The following is a 21,469-nucleotide window of genomic DNA, read 5'->3' as shown; positions in this document are numbered from 1 at the left end:
GAATCTGGCGCCCTCTTGTGGTGGCGGTTGGAATTACAACCAACAATGCTAATGGGATTGCCTGCCAGTCTTTCTCCATCCCTTTACTTAGAACCCCTAAACAAAAAAAAAAAAAAAAAAAATATATATATTATATTATATTATATATATATATATATATATATATATATATATATATATATATATATATATATATATTTTTTTTATTATTTATTCTAACACCCTAGAGAGTAAAATGGTGGTCGTTGCAATACTGTCTGTTACACCGTATTTGCACAGCGGACTTACAAGCGCACTTTTTTGGGGGAAAAATTTTTTATTTAATAAAAAAAAAGACAACAGTAAAGTTAGCCTAATTTTTTTTTTTATATTGTGAAAGATAATGTTACGCCGAGTAAATCGATACCCAACATGTCACGCTTCAAAATTGCGCCCGCTCATGGAATGGCGACAAACTTTTACCCTTTAAAATCTCCATAGGCGACGTTTAAAAAATTCTATAGGTTGCACGTTTTGAGTTACAGAGGAGGTCTGGGGCTAGAATTATTGCTCTTACTCTACCGATCGCAGCGATACCTCACATGTGTGGTTTGAACACCGCTTTCATATATGCGTTCGCTTCTGCACGCTTGGCGAGACAGGGCGCATTTAAAACATATTTTTTTCTTATTTTAACTTTTATTTTAATTTTTTTCACTGTTCTTTTTAAAAAAAAAAAATGTGTGTCACTTTTATTCCTATTACAAGGAATGTAAAAATCCCTTGTAATAGAAAAAAGCATGACAGGTCCTCTTTTATATATGAGATCTGGGGTCAGAGAGACCTCACATCTCATATTTACACTAAAATGCAATTTAAAAATGTCCCTCTAAGAGCTATGGGCAATGACTTGGAGACAGGTGGGGGGCTGGGGGCTATCTTCCCCTCACTCGTCTCCATGTCAGGCCAGGGACAGGTCCAGATCGCCGTCACGGACCTGGCTCCTAACTTTTTTAGCTGGCTCCTAGATTCCAAGCAAATTTGTCAACCCCTGAGCTAGAGAGTGGCATATGTGCGTTTATGCCAGCCCAAGATCCATTATCTTGGGTGGTTTACAGTGTTCCTCCTAAAGGACATGACATTGACAGCCTGGATGATTGTTCCCTCCTTGAATCAACTCACCCCTCAGGGTCTTCCTTGGCTTTCTCAGGTATGGAAATGGAACAGCCAATTAATTCAACCTTTTTCCACATTCTTTCTACAGCCCTACTAAATGCTTTGTCAAGCGTACATAATTATACATTGATAGCGGACAGCACGCTTCAGTGGGGGATCTTTCAGATCTGGGATCTTGCAAACAATCTGGTAGGCTTACCTGGAGACTCCATCCCTGATGATGTCCTTTGAAGGTAAACATGTTGGGTGGAGTTTTGGCTAGTGATGTCATCGCTCACGCCATCGGGGACTTGCAGCAGCGCCATCTTTTATATTGTATTTTGCCGATCTCCTGTTTTCTCATGTGAGTGAATTATAATAATACATTTTAGCATATTTTAACTATCATAATGAGATTTGCCATTTTTTTCTCCTTTGCCTTACGCATTAATGGGATTAAGCCATATTAGATGGAGCTACTGTGATTCTATAGCTGTGTGACAGTCAGGCATGGTTCATCTCATTGTTTTGAGAGTTTAACATCTGGTAAAGAGTTTGATAGCACTGATGGTACACATGTGGGGTGCACATATTGGTTGTGATGGTCCACTGTTTACAAGATTTATTGTTGAATCTTTTAAAATGTATGTATTTGGTGAATTCCACACTGTTTTATTTATCAGGGTGTATTATTTAACCCCCTGCTGACCTCTCACAGTAAATCTACTTCTGAGTTCGGAGGGTACATGCACGTGCCTCCTGGCAACCTGTACTGTGATTGATTTTGGCTTAAATCTGCTGATTGGCTGTGTCCAACCACACACGCAGTTCTGTGTTTACAAACAAAAAACAGTAATCTGGCTATTCTACCTAAAAAGCAGAGAGGAAAAACAGCCAGTTCAGTGAGTAAAAGCAACACACATTACACTTGTTAGGCACACAGTTAACCCCCTTGATTTCCGCTAGATGTTAACACTTCCCAGCCAGTGTCATCAGTACAGTATTATCCCTGATCACTATTAGTGGCACTAGCGACGTCTGTCAGTGACCCTCCCAGACAGTTTCTGTTAGCGCCAGATTGCTCACCACACTATCACCGTCACACAATACAATGTCCTGAAAAAGTATTCATACCACATTTTGTCATGTTACAACCAAAAACATAAATGTTTTTTATTGGGATTTCATATGATAGATCAACACAAAGTGAAACATAATTGTGAAGTGGAAGGAAAATGATAAATGGATTTAAATTTTTTTTTTTTTTTACAAATAAATATCTGAAAAGTGTGGCGTGCATCTGTATTCAGCCCCCTTTACTCTGATACCCCTAACTAAAATCTAGTGGAACCAATTGCCTTCAGAAGTCACCTAATTAGTAAATAGAGTCCACCTATGTATAATTTAATCTCAGTATAAATACAGCTGTTCCGTGAAGCCCTCAGAGGTTTGTTAGAAAACCTTAGTGAACACACCAGAAAGGTCAGGGATAAAGTTGTGGAGAAGTTTAAAGCAGGGTTAGGTTATATTATTATTATTCAGGATTTATTTAGTGCTGACAGTTTATGCAGCACTATAAAAAAATCCCAAACTTTGAACATCTCACAAAGCACTGTTCAGTCAATCATCTGGAAATGGAAAGAGTATGGCACAACTGCAAACCTACCAAGATATGGCTGTCCACAAAAACTGACAGGCCGGGCAAGGAGAGCTGCAGAGATCCACAGCTCAGGTAGAAGAATCTGTCCACAAGACAGCTATTAGTCGTGCACTCGACAAATCTGGCCTTTATGGAACAGTGAGGAAGAGGAAAGCTATTGTTGAAAGAAAGCTATAAGAAGTCCCATTTGCAGTTTGTGAGAAGCCATGTAGAAGATTGAACTTTTTTGGCCTAAAAGCAAAATGCTATGTGTGGCGGAAAGCTAACACTGCATATCACCCTGAATATACAATCTCTATTGTGAAACATGGTGGTGGCAGCATCATGTTGTGAGGATGTTTTTCTTCAGCAGGGACAGAGAAGCTTGTCAGAGTTGATGGGAAGATGGATGGACCCAAATACAGGGCAATCTTAGAAGAAAGCCTGTTATGCCGCGTACACACGATCGGAATTCCGGCCAGAAAAAGACAGATGAGAGCTTTTCATCGGAAAATGCGACAGTGTGTATGCTCCATCGGAATTTACCTGTCTGAATTTTTGCCAGCCAAAATTTGATGGCATGTTCTCAATTTTCCAGACGGAAAAACTTTCTATCGGAAATTCCGATCGTGTGTATGCAATTCCGACACGCTAAAAATCACGCATGCTCAGATTCAACTACGAGACAGAAGCTATTGGCTACTGGCTATTAAACTTACTTTTTCTAGTCGCGCCATACGTGTTGTACGTCACCGCGTTAAACGATCGGAACAGTATATAGTGAATAATTTAGCTCCATTGCTATTTAAATTCAAGGGAAAAATCTATATTTGGAAGAAACTTCCCCTATCCGCAGCAGGCCCAGGTAATTTAATTAAAATTATACTTTTACCACAACTTATGTACATTTTACACAATTCCCCAATATGGATCCATAAGAAATGGTTCTATAAGATAGACTCCATGTTCAGAGAATTGATTTGGAAGGGGGGTCAAGCGCGGATTAGTTTAAAAACTTTGCAATCTCCAAGTAATGGAGGGGGTGTGGAAATTCCTCACCCATTCAATTAATTTTTAGCAGCCCAGCTACAACACCTGCTAGGAGGGGACATAGAGAGCAATGGACGAGGAAAGAGAACAATCCTTGAACATTTTCTTGGTAGGTCGGTGGTAGAAGCATTAGAGGCAGGGATCTTTGTGCGAGACATTCCTACACTTGGTCTAATGATAAAGGTGTGGGAAATATCCAAAGGAATATTGGGGTATGGGGGATTTACTAAATATTCTCCCCTATGGGCTAATAATAAGCTGGGTGAATTACAAAAAATAGGACAAATTAAGGAATGGGAAAGAAGAGGTATAAAGTTTCTCCACCAGATTTACCAAAATAGCAATCTGAAATCCTTTCAGGAATTAAGCGATCAGTTTGCAATACCAAAAAAAAAAATTTTTTTAGATACCTGCAGGTCAGACACGCGTTGGAAAAAGAGTTTGAGAGGGAAGCAATAAAATGGTGTGAGATATCAGTAATACAGGAAATACTGCGAGTGAAATCGGGGAAAGGACTAATATCCAAAACGTATTCAAGTATTCATAAGATGTCTCGGGCTATATCACAGGAGCAAGTGTATAGGAAGAAATGGGAAATGGATGTGGGAAATATCTCGGAAGCCCAATGGGAGAGGGTTCTTGAGCTGGCGCTGTGGGTATCCCTCTCTTCATCCCAAAAAATGTCCCACTTATTCCTATTGTATAGAGCATTCTATACTCCCAAGAGACTCTTTCTGTTCGGTCAAAGGCAGAATTCTTTATGCCCTAGATTTGGAAGGATGGAAGGAGGATATGATACACATGTTTTGGGGGTGCCCCAAGTTGCATCGCTACTGGAGGGAGGTTGTGGAAATAATAACCCAGGTATTTGAGATGATAATAGATATGGAACCCTTGGGGTGTGTGCTGGGATGGATAGACTGAAGATGTGATCCTAAAGGAACTAACCTAGCAAAAATTAGATGCCTCTTCCAGGCTAGGAAACCTATAGCTCAGAAATGGCAATCCTCGTTACCCCCCAGTAGTGAAGAATGGGTGCAGAATATGAATGGGGTGGTTCTTAAGGAAAGGGTAGTATATATAAGATAGGGAGGTATTAAAAAGTTTGATAAGATCTGGAAGATGTGGTGTGAGAAAATGAACAATGGTATCTATACCTAAGTGGAAGGGTTGTCGGTTAGGGAAACAGTGCAAGGAGAATGTTGGTGTGAATGGGTAGGATGGATGAAGGTAGGGAATGGGAAGGAGTAAAAGGGTTGTGTGGTATTTTTATTGTTCTTACCTAAATCCGTATGATAACGCTGTAAGTTTTTGTATGTTTTGTTAAAAGTGAAAATAAACAAATAAACGATCGGAATTTGGTGTGACCGTGTGTAGGCAAGATGGCTTGAGCCAAATTCCGTCGGAATTCTGTTGGGGAAAACCATCAGAACTTTTTCCGATGAGACGATCGTGTGTACGCAGCATTAGAGTCTGCAAAAGACTTTAGACTGGGGCAGAGGTTCACCTTCCAGCAGGACAACAACCCTAAACATACAGCCAGAGCTACAATGAAATGGTTTAGATCAAAGCATATTCAAGTGTTAGAATGGCCCAGTCAACGCCCAGACCGAAATCCAATTGAGAATCTGTGGCAAGACTTAAAAATTGCTGTTTACAGACGCTATCCATCCAATCTGACAGAGTTTGAGCTATTTTGCAAAGAAGAATGGGCAAAACTTTTTAATTGACAGCGCACCTTATTGAGGTCCATCAAGTATGCTTGCCTAAGCTTTAGTTTTAAGTTTTTAGACCTGCATGGGCGGCATGAAGCCCTACTTTGAAAGCTACTATCCAGCTCCTCTCGCAGGGGAAGATTTTGACAGCTGCTCTGTTCTATGCATCCTTGCTGTTAACATTGTTTATTAATCCAGAGCCATAATGAAATGCCATCAAAACAAACTGTCATTGCTGTAAATTTACTGATAAACACTATATTAAAGAGGAAGTAAACCCTGATGGGTTTACTTCCTCTTTCATTCCCTGCAAAGGTAAAGCATAATGGACTACTATGCATCGCATAGTAGTCCATTATGTGTCACTTACCTGACACAGGAGCCAGCGAAGACACCGCTGTCCCCTGTAGTCCGGCCTATCCATTTTCTCGGTGGGTCTCGCTGCTCCGCCGCTGTCATTAGGTGAAGCTGCGATGACGTCACTCCCGCGCATGTGCAAATGAGCCACCACTCGCAGCATATCGCCGTTGACCGCGGGGTGCTCAGTGCGCCTGCGCGCCGCTGTCTATTGGCAAGTATCTCCTAAACCGTGTAGGTTTAGGAGATATTTCTTGGACCTACGGGTAAGCCTTAATCTAGGCTTACCTGTAGGTCAAAGTTGGTTGTAAGGGTTTACAACCACTTTAAGAGACAGCAGGATTATGACAGTTGTAGATCACCTGACTGCTACATGATGTGTGCAGTTTTTGTTTCCATGATCAGAAGTTTGGGAGAGCACTGCAAGAAGACATGGAGCTAGATGAATTAGAACAAGGAATAATCAAGCGTTTGGAAACTGATAATAGTAGAGGAAACTGCAATGATTCACCATGTGAAATCGCATGCAGGATTTGCCACGTTTCTTGTTATACTTGGTATTTCAGGATTTTAAAACTACACTGAATTATTGCTTTAAGTCAAGTGACTCTCAGGATGTAAACCAATGGAAAACAGTCAAATTGCCTTTAATTTCTAAAGTTTGGAGGCTGTTTTGTCTCTAATGGAAATTAGCTTTTTAAGAGGATTATGGGGTATAAGCTTGCCAGTAGCATTAAATAGCACAGGTTATGTCAAGCAAATAATCTGAGCAAATCAAAAAAAACACACTATGGTTAATTATGATTAAAGAAGTACCAAGCTATCCGATGAGCTGGCAGAGATGGGGAAACGCCACTAAAATAAATACTAATCTTACTTGTCTTATCAAGTGAATTGCATTGATAAATTCAGAGTAAGTTTGTTTTGGATCAATAAATGTAAAACAAGTTAATTCATGCATAGCTAAGTCTGATTTTCAAACATTTTACCTTTTAAATGAAGGATATAAACCTTACTCCCAAAGTCACAAAAGATTGTTTACAAAGGTGAGTTTATTGAATTTTTTTTCCTGTTCGATGCTCTACAATGGTGAACAGAACCCTTGTGATCCACAAATCAATATTCTCAAAATTGGTGTGAATTTCCCTTGTGGACTTAAAAAAATCACAATCTAATCAGTTACTCTATAATTGTTCCCAAGAGCTTTAACTGGTTTCCTGTGACACAAATCCAGATGAAAATGTTAAAGTAATTAACCCTCACATGGATATTCCATAGCAAGTATTGATGACATAGAGCATAGCATAAAAAACAAACAAAAAACAAACAAGCGCAAAAACATGTATTTAACATGAAATGAAGACCATTATATCAGCCTTTAAATGAAATCTGTATGGGAACTGCCACTATTTACTATTAATCAGAAGGGTTTTTTTCTTTTAAATAAGTGCAAACCTCTAAGCATAGATGGGACAATGCAGCATACTTTCATGTGCCTTCAACTCGCATTTGACGACCTTTAGTTTCATGCTTCTCAGATTCTTATTGACCTCCTCCTATGCTGCCTATTTGTCCCTATTGACCTTTATGGGGAGATGAGCAGTTCAAAGCAATAGCCTATACACACAAGCCTTAAATTGTATCTTAATAATAAAACTGGTCATACAATGGGCATAGAAAATAACCCCCCCTTTTAATAATCACATTTTGTTTCTTTGCAGCCTGAAATGAAGATGGACAGTTTGTTTTATCCAGCTGTATTTACTCAGTGTCACATATAACATCCAAGTAAAAGATAGAACACCTACATGTCAAAGAAAAAAAAAGCAAAAACAGAATCACTTAGTTGAAAAAAGTATGCACTGTTCAGCACTGCAGCTGATTGGCTGCATGTGCTGAAGGAATGAAAATTTCCCAACCCTCCTGTTCAACAAAGAGATCATTAGATCAACCTGTCTTAAGTGGGGATAGCCATAGATGGATCAACATTTGGCTGGTCGTTGCTGAACTAGCCAATTTTCGATCCATCCATCGAAGCTAGTACATGGAGCATTCTCTTCTTATTAGGGGAACTCTTTATATTCAATGGTGGCTTATCTATACTTTTTATGAATAGTATATAAAGGTGAAAACTGGCTGTTGTTCAAACAAACCAAAATGTGTTCATTAGTAATATAAAGATTTTGTATGCATATGAAGCAGAAAGCCTTCTTAAAATAGGAGTACAAAGACAGGTTGTCTTTCCTACAGTCAAGCATGGTGGTGGTAGTGTCATGGTCTGGGGCTGCATGAGTTCTGCCGGCACTGGGGAGCTACAATTCATTGAGGGAACCATGAATGCCAACATGTATTGTGACATACTGAAGCAGAGCATGATCCCCTCCCTTCAACGACTGGGCCGCAGGGCAGTATTCCAACACAATAACCCCAAGCACACCTCCAAGATGACCACTGGCTTGCTAAAGAAGCTGTGGGTAAAGGTGATGGGCTGGCCAAGCATGTTTCTAAACCTATCTAAGATCTAAACTCTATGGAGCATCTGTGGGGCATCCTCAAACAGAAGATGGAGCAGCGCAAGGTCTCTAATATCCATCAGCTCCGTGATGTCGTCATGGAAGAGTAGAAGAGTACTCCAGTGGCAACCTGTGAAGTTCTGGTGAACTTCATGCTCAAGAGGGTTAAGGCAGCGCTAGAAATTAATGGTGGTCACACAAAATATTGTCACTTTGTGCCCAAAGTGGACATTTTCACTTTTGTTGCCAGAGGTTTAGACATGAATGGCTGTGTGTTGCGTTATTTTGAGGGGACAGCAAATTTACACTGTTATACAAGCTGTACACTCACTACTTTACATTGTAGCAAAGTGTAATTTCTTAATGTTGTCACATGAAAAGATTTAATAAAATATTCACAAAAATGTGAGGGGTGTACTCACTTTTGAGATTATATATATATATATATATATATATATATATATATATATATATATATATATATATATATATATATATACACACAGTATTTTTATTTTTATTTTATTTTTAACTGTAAGCCACTGTTTTTAAAATTTGAATACAAAATTGACAGGCATACTAAGACAAGAATTTTAGTTTTTTTTAAACACCAGTCTCACAGGAAACTGCTTTACTCTCATTTTAGGTTGCTCCAGGCAAAAAACGAAACTCTGTTATTTGTTTACAGTCCTGGAAATTGAATATTTGAAGTTAAGCTGTCCCTTTGGTGTAAAAAAATGTGTTAATATATTCCCACTCAGCTATGGATCATGGGGTGTTAAAAGCTTGGCACAGCATGGGGGAAAATTAATTAATTTAATTGGTATATATACATTTTTTTCCTTTTTATTGAGTGAATTCAATGATGATCTTTTTACATAGAGTCCCACACGGCGTTAAAAAAACACCAGGTATATTTCATAAGTAAAAGGTAAACCAACCTGTTTCTGTACCCAAATATTTTTAGCTAGGTCTTAAATCCAACAATCTTGCGTCAATCACTCCTTGTAATGCATGTAAATAAATGTATCCGGAGACCTGTGCTCTGGCATCATTAGCAAAATGGAGGGAGAGAGTTTTTCATCTGCTGTTCTTTTTATGTCATTGGGTAAGAATGGATAAACCTTGAGTTGTCCCTGTCTTCCAAAAAAAATATATATTCTGATGATTACTTTACTGGCATTCGGAAGATTTTAGACATTGAATTATATAGGCTCAATAAAATTGTTGAGGGACCATTCGGATATTGGGTACCAGAAATCATGGCAGATTTAACCTTTCCAGATTGTGTTTTCAAACCAATAGGCTATTGTTTCTTTGATAGAAAAGCCCCCATAGGTATTGGAGATTGATTGTATGTGCAGGCTATATTTGACTACCTTCAGGCATCAAGTCCCTTAGCGGTATAGGTCACATTATTAAACCTTTCATATTTAACCTACGGAGAGGAGCTCAACATCTGTGAGGTTGTCTTATGAAAAAAATAAAAGCAACTGGCTTCCATGGCGGCAAAGCATTAAAGGGTTTAGTTTCATTAAAATAAAAAGTGTTCAAGACCAGTTCTATCTTAATTGGTGGCTTTCCCAAAAGCAACCAGTCCACTTCTATCTTTATTTTCCCCCTATAGCTTAGAAAATGAAAATGTAATGGCTGATTGATAGCACTCCTTTCCAGACAAAGTTAGGGCAAAGTGTGTCCCTGTTTGTGTGACAAAAAAAGTGACATTGTCCAAACAGGCTATTTACAAATAACTTATTTGAGAATTTGAAAGAAATTAATTGATTAAAGGGTGGGGGAGCAGACTTCACTAAGCATCAAATATCTTGAAGAGAATGGAAAATGAATGCGCTAATCTATCTGGTATTTGTATTGACCGGAGCTTTTTATATTCATTGACTCCAGAACAACATACTCAGAGGCGCTGGGAACGTTTCGATTTTTATGTGTATTGAGAGAAAGGAAAACTTCAAACAAGCTCAATAGATCTGGTGAAGCAGCCCCCCGCAAGGCTTTCCTTGATGGGCAACCAACAGTAGCTCAAACTATAGAAATACAGAAAGGAGTGCCAGACTAAAACCGGATAAGGGAATCCAAGATTATTTTAATTGTTTGTAAAAAAAAAAAAAAAAAAAGTAATCAAATACTCTATATATATATATATATATATATATATATATATATATATATATATATATATATATATATATATATATATAATATATATATGGGAAAAAAAGGGTGGGTTGTGCTGAAAAAATATATACTAAACAAAACAAAAAATACACCTATGTGAAAAAACTCCAATAACTTTAACTTAATAATTTGTCAATCCTATGCGGAAAAGTTTTAAGTGCAAGGAAATTTCAAATATATATCAATATTGTCAGTGAAGATACCATAAATAATAATGAATTATCCTAATATGATGTGAACATTCAAAGAAAGAAGAAATGTGACATCCAATGACCAATTACCTTAAAACATTAATGGAACATCAATATATGTGAAAAAAAATCATAACATTGAATATTAAAGTGTTCATAAAGTCCATGAAAAGTATCTATTTTCAAAGTATTCCACGGTGATATGGTGACAGCATAAATATCCAAAACGAACGTGAACCGTGCACAACCTCCACCATAGATATTACTGCCGCTTACCGAAGGTGTATGGTTCCTTATTATAGAGAACCATGCAGAGCGGATGACTGATTCCCCCAGTCCAGGGTTTTCACAAATGGATGCAAAGGAACTCTGGAACCCGTTCGCCTCCAAATACACTCCCTCTCACCGGTTTACATAGAAGGTAATAAAACTCACAATAGTGTAAAACCCAAATAAAATTTTAATCGAACGTAAGAGACAAATGCGCACTTACAGAAATAATGTTTAAAACGATCGTTATGCAAATCCGAGCCGGCCGGTCTCGATTCGCGCCCAATACTTCCGCAAACAAACAACGCGAGCTGGTGGCGTCAGGATCCAAACAAATCTTCTATTACCTATTACCTAGAATTTAAAGAAAAAGATCAGGTCTGACATAAATCTGAAAACGTTGAGATTCGCATCTCCCCAACCGTTTGATTATTGCATCATCCAATCCCATCCTAGCAGCTGCCCTGATCCTGAAAGAATGAGAAGTAAACTTAAATTGATGCAAATTCAATTTTCTCAAGCGAGCCTTTAATATGTAATTGAATTGATACTGAGTAAGAGGGGGACCCATCAGCATCAACCAAAAAAAATAAAAAATTCCCCTCTCCTATTGGCCTAACTGCCAGTCATTTATGACTCTAACTGGACATATATCCTCATCTCCACATCGACTTAAAGGTACCCAACTGCCTTTTCCTAACCTATCTGTTTTTTGACACAGGGATGAACAATTTGACCGAGACAATCACATTCTTTTTTAGTAAACCCACCATTACTTTTTTGTTTTTTGGCAGCAACTCAGATATTCTGAGAGCCCCAAAAAGGCTAGTACAAACGCAGTATTAAATAATATAGCCGTAATTTTTGTAATTTAAAATATTTTTAATTTGAAGAAAAAAGATAAACCCGCCATGACTTTGGAAATGTGACTCAAATTGTATATCCATTTCCATAGCAAAATTACCCTACCTATTCCATGCGGTTGAGTACTCAACTCATGTATTTTCTGCCACAGAGTGTCTTATCCCATTTGTAAGAACCTCTAAATTAGGCTCCACAGATTTTCTGGACACACATTACCTTGTCCGCATTCTGCAGGAGTTGGTGAAATCGGTATACCTGAAATCGAGATAATGCATCCGCAATTTGATTCTCCTTCCCTGGGACGTGCCTGGCCTTTAACCAAATATTAAATTTAAGACAAAGAAACACTAAGTATCTTAGTAATTTGACCACTTGTATAGATTTGGCTGACAAACAATTCACAGCATATATGACCCCTTTATTATCCAAATGAATCAGGATTCTTTTATTTGCAAATTGCTCACCCCATATTTCTGTCGCAACCACTAAAGGTAAAAGCTCCCACACTACCATGCTTTTGGTGACTTTATTCGTCTCCCAACTCACAGGCCACTTACCACAGCACCAGTGAGTCTTCCAAATAGCTGCAAATCCATATGAGCCTGCAGCATCTGTATATAGCTCAAGGTCGGATGAGGACACACATTGTTCCTGAAAAATTGATCTGCCATTGTATATATCAAAGGATTTAAACCAAACTGACAGGTCCTCCTTGAGGTGAACTGTCAATCTGATGTGGGAAAATGGTGATTTCATTCCAGACATGGCCAAGTACAAGCGCTGCAAGAAGATTCTGCCAACTGCCATAATCCTTGTCGCGAATGCCAGAAGGCCTAATAAAGATTGGAGTTCTTTTAATAACACTTTTTTACACCTAATCAACACTGAAATTAAAGCTTTAATCTTAAAGATTTTAGATTCAGGTAACTGAAATATCAGATTAACAGTGTCAACCTTGACACCTAGGAATGCTATAATCGAGGAAGGAAAAACAGTTTTCTCGCTAGCTAGTGGGATACTGAAATGATGCGCTACCGCACTAAACAGATGTAACATAAAATAACAGACAGGAAATTGCGCTGGACCAATGAATAAAAAGTTGTCCAGGTAATGTAATATACCTTGGTAGCCAGATTGAAAAGCCACAATCCATTGGAGAAAGGTTACAAATTTTTCAAAATATGCACAAGATATGGCACATCCCATAGGGAGGCACATATCAAAGTAGTATTTGCCCTCAAAATACCTACCCAAGGAGTTGAAAGCTACTGCCAATCGGTAGCAGCCTGAAGGCCGCCTTTATGTCTGCTTTCGCAAGCAACGCACCTTTCCCAAACTTCCTAATTTGCTGAATAGCCTCTTCAAATGTGCAATATGATACTGATGACAAGCCGGTATCTATTTCATCATTTAACAAGCTACTTTTTGGGAATGATAAATGGTGGATTAGGCGAAAGGTATTTGGTTCTTTTTTTTATTTTATTTTTTGGGGTATGATGCCTAACATCGATATCCTAAACGGTGAGAAAGGAGGGGAATCAAATGGACCTGCTATCCTACCTTCCTTAATTAACTTCTCTTTAACAATGTGTGCGTAAGTATCCACTGACTTTAAATTTTTAACTGGCTCACACCCTTCACCCTGAAATACTGGCAAAGGGAAACCTTTGGTGAAACCTTCAATTAGGAACTTAAGCGGGATTCCTCCGGGACTCCGCATTTTTATTTTTTTTTTAAAAGCCAGCAGCTACAAATACTGCAGCTGCTGACTTTTAAAATAGTGACACTTACCTGTCCAGCGCGCCCGCGATGTCGGCACCCGAAGCCGATCTCTAGATCGTCTGTAAGGTGCTGCCGCCGCCATCTTGGGTATGGGAATCAAGAAATGGAGCCTTTCGGCTTCATTTCCCGGTTCCCTACTGCGCATGCGCGAATCGCGCTGCGCAATAAGGACGGTCCCCGCTGCCTCTGGGATCTGTGTGTTTCCCAGCAGGCAGCGGGGCACTTGCGGAAAGGGGCGGGCACTTGCGGAAAGGGGCGTAATCTACGCCCCTTTTTGCAGAGAGCTATCCCGGAAGTGGGTGCAGAATACCTGTACTGTATAGGTATCTGCACCCCCCTCCCCCCTGAAAGGTGCCAATTGTGGCGCCGAAGGGGGGGAGGGTTTCCGATGAGCGGAGGTCCACTTTAGGGTGGACCTCCGCTTTAGCTGTCTCCTGGTCTGAATATATGTCCAACCATTGCTGCATACTTGCTAGTTTCACTGGGGTGTGAGCTTTTTGCATAAATATCCCTCTGGGAGCTTTGAATATTGGAGTTCCTTTTTGAAACACCTGATCAAAGGGTGGGGTCCAGAACACTCATGCTTGTACTTGCACAAACCCCCCCCCCCCCATTTACACTCGTTCTCATTGTAAGCAAAGCAGTATACCCTTTTATAAGGGGACACTAGATTGTGGCTGCTGCCTAATGAAACCCAATTTCTGTAGCACCATCAGGTTTAGCCACAACCCGACCTCCTTATTGCCCCACTTCAATGATGGGTAGATTGATAATTTTTTCTAAATGCCTCATCATATTGAAACCATTCTAGACCTACAAAATTTTAATATGCTTCTAGCACATGCTCCATGTGTTGAAACAGCCCGCTGCAATACTCTGGGTGCTTCTCACCTAGCACACTGGAGTATATTGCAAATGACTGCCACCAATTATTAAAAGACCTCACCACAGGTCTTCTCCTATCACCCTCATCTTTCTCATCTGATTTTTTATTTTTTTTTGTCATTTCTGTTGACAAATCATTTTTTAAATTTTTTTTTTTTTTTTTTTTTTTTTATGGAATAAGCGACAGAATATGTAAGAATTGACCTTTCCATATTTTTTCCTTAGTCTGAGGAGTAAGGTGGTAACCTAACAGCGAGATCTCACATGGTAATGTCTCTTTAAAGCACACTTCTGGTACCGATGCGCTAGAAATATTAATCTCAGCTGGTAATAGATATTGCGAATTAACATTAGCTGACTGTTATTAACATTACCTATATTGCCTAAGCTGACACAATGTCTGTTTTGATTAGACCATACATTACCATAATTACTATTTTAAATTGCAGGTGTATTCATAGTGTCAGCTAATCTGTTAATGGATTCCATAATGCTATTAAGTGTGTGTGCTAACTCACCTATACCGCCAGGGGGCGCTGGAGCATTTGTTATATCTGAAGCAGCATAATGCGGCTCTCTGTTGCCTCCAGTGGCCATCCGCGGGATGTCTGTGATACTCACACTGCTTGCAGCCGCATGCTGTGGTAATAATACTGGGCAGGGTTTGTCTCTCCTCACTTACAACCGCAGACACTACCTCTGTCCTCTGTATAGCTGACGCCCCTCTAGCCCACCCAGCGCTGCCTCTGGGCGGCGATGGGGACCGGACCCTCCTCCTATTTCTTTTCTCTCAAGCTGAACTGATGCTGCATAGTGGCTGCTGGATTTTCCAGCCATGCTGTGCTGCTGTCTTCTCTGTCCTGTGAAACCGGCGGCTGCGGAGACGGTTCATGGCAGCGGGTACGGCGGTTTTGAATGTCATTAACAGCTGTTCTACTTCTGACTACAGGTGAATACCAGCGGATACTGTACTGAATTTACCTCAGCCAAAACACTTTGCTCATTATCATTCTCTGCCGAAGCCAGGCATTTTCTAAGTCATTCTTCTCCACCTTTATCCCCAGCTTTCTCCAACACTTGCTTCATTAAGGTTTTCATAGCCATGAATGAAGTACTTCAGGAGCCTGTTTTCACCTTCACTGAGCTTGTTGCAAAGCTTGTTGCACCTTCACTGCCTGGCTGGGAACAGGTGTGAGTGCACCTGTGAGAGAGTCCTATATATAATAAGCCCCTTTCCAGAACATTCCCCATGGGTCACATGACCATTTGGGATATCACCAATAGCCTTGCAACCCTTAACCCCACCCCCAGCCCAAATTGCCATTCTCTTAAAGGGACATTAACCCAAATACATTAACCTGTACATAGCCCTAAATATTTACACTATTGCCTCTATTCGCTTATTAATAAAGGGAGGGGCGACCGCATGCCCATGCTATCGGGCTCAAAGCCTTAAGCCCTCCTAGTTCATTCTAGTGACCGAAATGCTGTAATTTCTTTATTCATGCTAGTCTTTTGAATGAAGAACTTCCAACCTGGAGAGAAAATAGCCTAGTAACATTGATTTTGCCTGCATTTACCCTGAATGAATGTGCATGCAGTTTCGCAGGTTGAAGTACACCCCTGTATGTATAGAAATGATGTGTATTTGACAGAAATATAATTTAGTTTACTAGCCTGTTAAAAAAAAAAAAAAAATAGTACTTTTCCCATCTGTAATATAAGGCCCCATGCACACTGTTTGCTTAGCACTTCTAAACACTTTTCTGCTAATAGGGAAATTTGTGCCTAAGCTGCATTCTTGCAAATACTTTTAGATGCATCAAGAGCTTTGGGTATTTATTCATTTCTTTGGCCAGAATATTAATTGATTCTGGCCACTAAAATGAATTAACGCTCAAACACTAAAAGTGTCTAGTGCTTAGGCACGTTTTGCAGTTTTACTATCAAAACACTCTTTTCGTTGAACGCGCAAGTAATTTATTTTTTTTTTTTTTTGCTGCCTCTAAATGCTCCTGCCTCAAAACCTCTGCTAATGCCTTAATGTGGCACATAGGTGTTGATTTACTAGAACTGAAGGGTGCAAAATCTGATGAAGCTGTGCATGGTAGCCAATCGGCTTCTAACTTTAGCTTATTCAATTAGACTTTGACAATAAGGCCTCATGCCCATGGACGTTTTTACAGCCGCTTTTTTGAGTGTTTTTTGCAGCTCAAAAGCTGCAAATGGCATAGGCGTTTTTAAGCTGAAAAAAAAAAACCCAGGACCAGTGCAGTCCGTGGCGCAGAGGTAGAGCTGTAAAAACGCGCATAAATGCACAAAAACGCATATAAACGCGTAACATAATTTCTTTGTTTTCTGTGGCATTGTGGGAAATTTGGGAGTGCTATAGCCAAGAGATGTGTTTTGTTAAAAAACGCTACTTAGTGCTAAAAAAACAAGCAAAAACGCCAATGCAAAACGCGGTAAAAATCGAGTTTTTTAACGCCGATTTTTTTCCCCATGCATCGGAGCTAGCTTTGCAGCCAGTTTTTTAAAAGTCTGTGTGCATGAGCACTAAAACCTAGAATCTGATTGGTTTCTATGCAGAGCTGCACCAGATTTTGCACTCTCCAGTCTTAGTAAATATAATCCTTGGATTAACATGGAGGGGCAGAAAAAAAAACAAAAAAAACATCAAACCCATGTGAAAAGGGCATTTTTGAATTGTAGTGAGACCTAAGTGTTTGGAATCCTTTAATGCAGTGGTCTAAATAATATGTAACTTGAACAGCTCAGGAAAGAAACTTCCTGCAGAAGTTGTCTCTTTTGTATCCTAGTGTCTATATATACAGGTGTTATAATTAAGTAAGAGATAAGTTTGTAAATTGGGGCATAAAAAAAAGTGTAATCATTTTTAGATTGTGTTCCTGCTTTTGACATTATCGGTTTTAAATATCTGTGAACACAGGGCGTTTAGCTACCGTACTTTTGCTGTTTTTATCTTTCCACATCTAAAATGTATGTCAGAAAGATATTAATCTTAAAGGATTAGTGCTGTAACCGTCTGGTGCATCCTAAAATATGTTGCATATAAAAATCCCGTATTGTGGCAGTTTAGTAGTCGGTGATGGTATTTTATAAAAATGAATGTGGTATCGTGCAGCTTTGAGGCTTGTGTATCCATTTGTTCAGTATGCATTAAGTATACCTGACTCAGAAATCTGCCCAAAGCAGCTTGCATCAACTTCCATATTACTTTTCTTTCCATTGAATACTGGCACTTCATTTCTCCAGGGTTTACAGCAGTGCTGCTTTTTCTTTCCTTATGCTTATTGGTAGGGGCTCAGCTATGTATAGCAGTAACCTGGCTCACACAAAATACTAATAATTTCAACAACAAGGTTTCAAATAGAACTGAAAATATCCACTGCTGGTGGCCCTTGAGGGCTTGGGTTGATCAATACAGCTGTAGTGTGAATTGCAATATAACTAGAATGTTTGCATCATACATAACTAAAGTGGATGCACATCTGGGTCTGAGGTCAAGAGGTCCAGTAATAACTGCCTGTTTCTCTTTTTCTCATGTTCGTGCACGCTCATTATATTCTGTACAGAAATGAGCAGTATTCTTTTTCATTACTTACTGGAACATCATGCAGTCTGTTTTTTGAGGCATAGTTGAAATTTATGTATTAAATACAAGGAACCACTCCAACCCTATTTGGCTCTATACTTCTAATGTATAAATATTTTTTATCATTTTAACCAGATATGGCAAATACATAAAAGGTGATTTAAAAAAAAAATACCCTATAATGTTTTAAAAGAATAAATAGTGTTTTTGCACTACCCTGCCATATCAATAGTCAATATGCCATAGTAAAGGGTAGTAAACTGCAGTGTGTGTTTTCCTTCAGAGACCATCATGAGTTTATATTTTTTCTAGGAAAAAATACCAGCCTTATCCTTTTACTAATTTTTTGGCAAAAAGTCAGATTTTTACTGGCCAAGTTGCAGGCTTAATCTGTTGGCAAACATATTTTCAATCATGATCCAAAAGGCATTGTGAGTTAAGAATACTTTGTAAATTGGATGTTCAGATTAATGATTACTCATGAATATTTGTGTATGTTTGGATTATGGAGGTTTTATGTATACCCCTATGAACACAAATGCAATTTGCTGGTATGTGTACTGTATGTTTATTCCACTTTAGTAGAATACTTTCTGAAATTTAAAAAGATACATTTTAAAGATTGTGCTAAATTTTAAATTTTGTCATTTATTTATTATCCCACTTATTTTATTAAAAGGGTTAATTGTGTTTTTACATTAGTGAACAGTATAGTGGCTTAGTGATTGGCACCCAGAACCAAACTGGAATTTTATTTGTCTTGCATTTTCTGGCATTGAATCATAGATTGAAGTAAATGGTGTTTTGTGGAGTGTTAAATACGTTTTTGTGAAATGACTGAATAAAATACTTGTAAAATAGTATCGGAATTTTATTTTAATCAAACTGTTAGATGGAAAAATATTTATTCTCTAGCATCTGATATTCTAGGTAGGATGCATTTTCTTGTGTTTTCTCCCTCTAGTTTTGCAGTCAGTTTAAAATGTTTTTATCAGTAAATGACTAATGCGCAAACTGTTTGTGTTTTAGGGTGCCACTGAAAGTAGAGCAGGCAAATAATGCCCGTGATGCTCTGGCAAAGGCGGTGTACAGCCGACTTTTTGATCACGTGGTTAACCGGGTAAACCAATGCTTTCCATTTGAGAGGTCCTCTTTCTTCATTGGAGTTTTAGATATTGCTGGTTTTGGTAAGTAAACAACTTAGTTATTTTATTTGTTGTTTTATATGGACTTTATTTAAATAACATGCTAAGCAGCCATTTACAATCAGGGTTAGTAACTGTAAATAGCTTTAACAGATTTTTATTTTTCTGCCCATATGTCTTTAGCAGTGTATCTTCTGCCCAATGACCATTTTCTTTGAATGCCATTTACAGTGCTCATTTAGGAGACTAATGTAAATTAATCTTGTATACCGCTACCTGTGCGAACTGTGAGACAATCGGTCTCACGGAGGTCCTGACCGGCACGTAATGGCATGGCGGCAAATTTAAAGGGACGTACCTGTACGCCCATTTTCCTGTCCGTGGCATTATGCCGACGTACATTGGCGTGCGCCGGTCGGAAAGTGGTTAACCAGGACATTGTCCTTCACTCTTAATTAGTGGCTACAAAACTCAGGAATTCCTAAGGGATTTCTATACCTTGTCTGGACCAGGTACATGCTGTGAGAGTTTACAGTTACTGCATCCCTTATGCAGTTGAATTCCTTTAGGCAAGTAGATTCCCTTTTTGTGCTCCAGGGGTATACCTGCCTCTCGCTCCACCGTTGCTAGGTGGAGTAGACAACCTATCATTGGTAATTGTAATCTGAAAAATAAGGTTACTCCCTTCCTTCTTTCGGGACACTCAACCAGATCTGTGAGTCATGGCCTTTTCAGCATCAGGCATCTATGTTTCAGATTTTGCAAGGCTTCCACCTGGGCTCCTTTCTGCATGTAAAAGTTCTGCCAGGTGGATGCTCAGGCTTCCTCTGATGCCAGTTTTGAGCGTAAGGTGCTGCAAACTTAAGTCTGTCAAGCTTTCTTGAGCAGTTTATATTTTTGTGGGTCAGTTGGCCGTGTTTGCTGGATTACCCACCCCTCCGTTGCACTGTTTTTGGATATTCCAGTCATAATGATTAAAAAGTCTGTGTCTGGCACTGGATGACACTGGAAATAGGATATTTGGCTTATCAGTAAAATCTGTTTCCTGGAGACCATTCAAGACATTGATCCCTCCCTTCTTTTCTCTGATCTCCTGATTTTTTGCTATAAAATTTACACTAGCTGGGAGTGGGGAGGGTTTTATAGGGGGGTGTCGCTACAGCCTTTCTTTTTGCCAATGTCCAATCACCTAAAATTAGCTGCATTTGAACCATGTCGGAACAATCGAAAAGGGCCTGTGTTCTGTACTATATTCCAGGTAACTTGCTAACTCAGAAATTCTATTTTTGCTGATATTAGAATATGTGACATTTCAAGCATCCCGAATAAATTTTTTTTGTGTTATTGGTACTATGTTATAATATATTTTTAGTCAGTAATACATTTCAGGGGCAGTAGTCAGTTCTCTTCAGTCTTTGCTTCCTGCATAGTAAGGTTGACTTCATCAAATCACAAGTAAATGAGAATCCTGACTTGATTTGTCTGCCAAAACGATTGTCCTTTTGGTCTGCTGATGAGTAGATTTGTGCTGCCATGTTACAATATGTGCCTCGCATTAACCACCATTCATCATAGAAATGAATGCAGTTGAGCTGACAGCCGCTGTTAAAGTCAGCCTAGTGGGCTTGAAAATCTCAGATCCCCACACTTGTTTATATGTAATTGCATAAACATTCAAAGTAATCAATCAATAAGTAAATAATTGCCCATGATAAATAACCATTCAAAGTTTACTGCATCTGTGTACCAATGTAGGAAGTTATGGGCTAAACCAGATGCTATGAAAAGTGTATAGATCAATACTTAACAATTTAGACAGACACGCACCAGGTTGTCTTATTACACAAGGTCTATAGCCTGCTGCACACATCACTGTCAAATACACTAAAGATGTATCCTCTACAGATCTTCAGCCAGTTCTGACAGCTAACTAGAGAGAGCCAAAGAAAAGACAAAACTATATAGTGTGTTATTTCCAAATGCATTTTGCAATCAAACAAATGTTGTGCTACACTATTTCTGTTATTAAATACAGTTAATGCTAAAATGGTAAAGTGCATGTAAACCCCCACAATACCCATTGGTCCTGCTAGAAATCTAGTGTGCTTTAACAAG

General features: G+C 39.0%; 1 protein-coding gene across 7 annotated transcripts in view; it reads left to right on the top strand.

Annotated features, from left to right (window-relative positions):
• The window catches only part of MYO6 (myosin VI), a 416,768-nt gene that overhangs the window by 229,849 nt on the left and 165,450 nt on the right, over nucleotides 1-21,469 (top strand). For all 7 annotated transcript variants that reach the window (XM_077487353.1, XM_077487359.1, XM_077487358.1 and 4 more), the window contains one exon: nucleotides 19,239-19,396. In XM_077487353.1, coding sequence (XP_077343479.1) covers nucleotides 19,239-19,396 — 158 coding nt within the window. The remainder of the gene's footprint in view (nucleotides 1-19,238; nucleotides 19,397-21,469) is intronic.

This window comes from Lithobates pipiens, unplaced genomic scaffold (genome assembly GCF_037356315.1).
Source record: "Lithobates pipiens isolate NorthernLeopardFrog02 unplaced genomic scaffold, aLitPip1_a1.2 Scaffold_18, whole genome shotgun sequence".
Lineage (NCBI taxonomy): Eukaryota > Metazoa > Chordata > Amphibia > Anura > Ranidae > Lithobates > Lithobates pipiens.
Note: the sequence above shows the minus strand (reverse complement) of the source record. Positions and strands in the feature narration are given on the sequence as shown.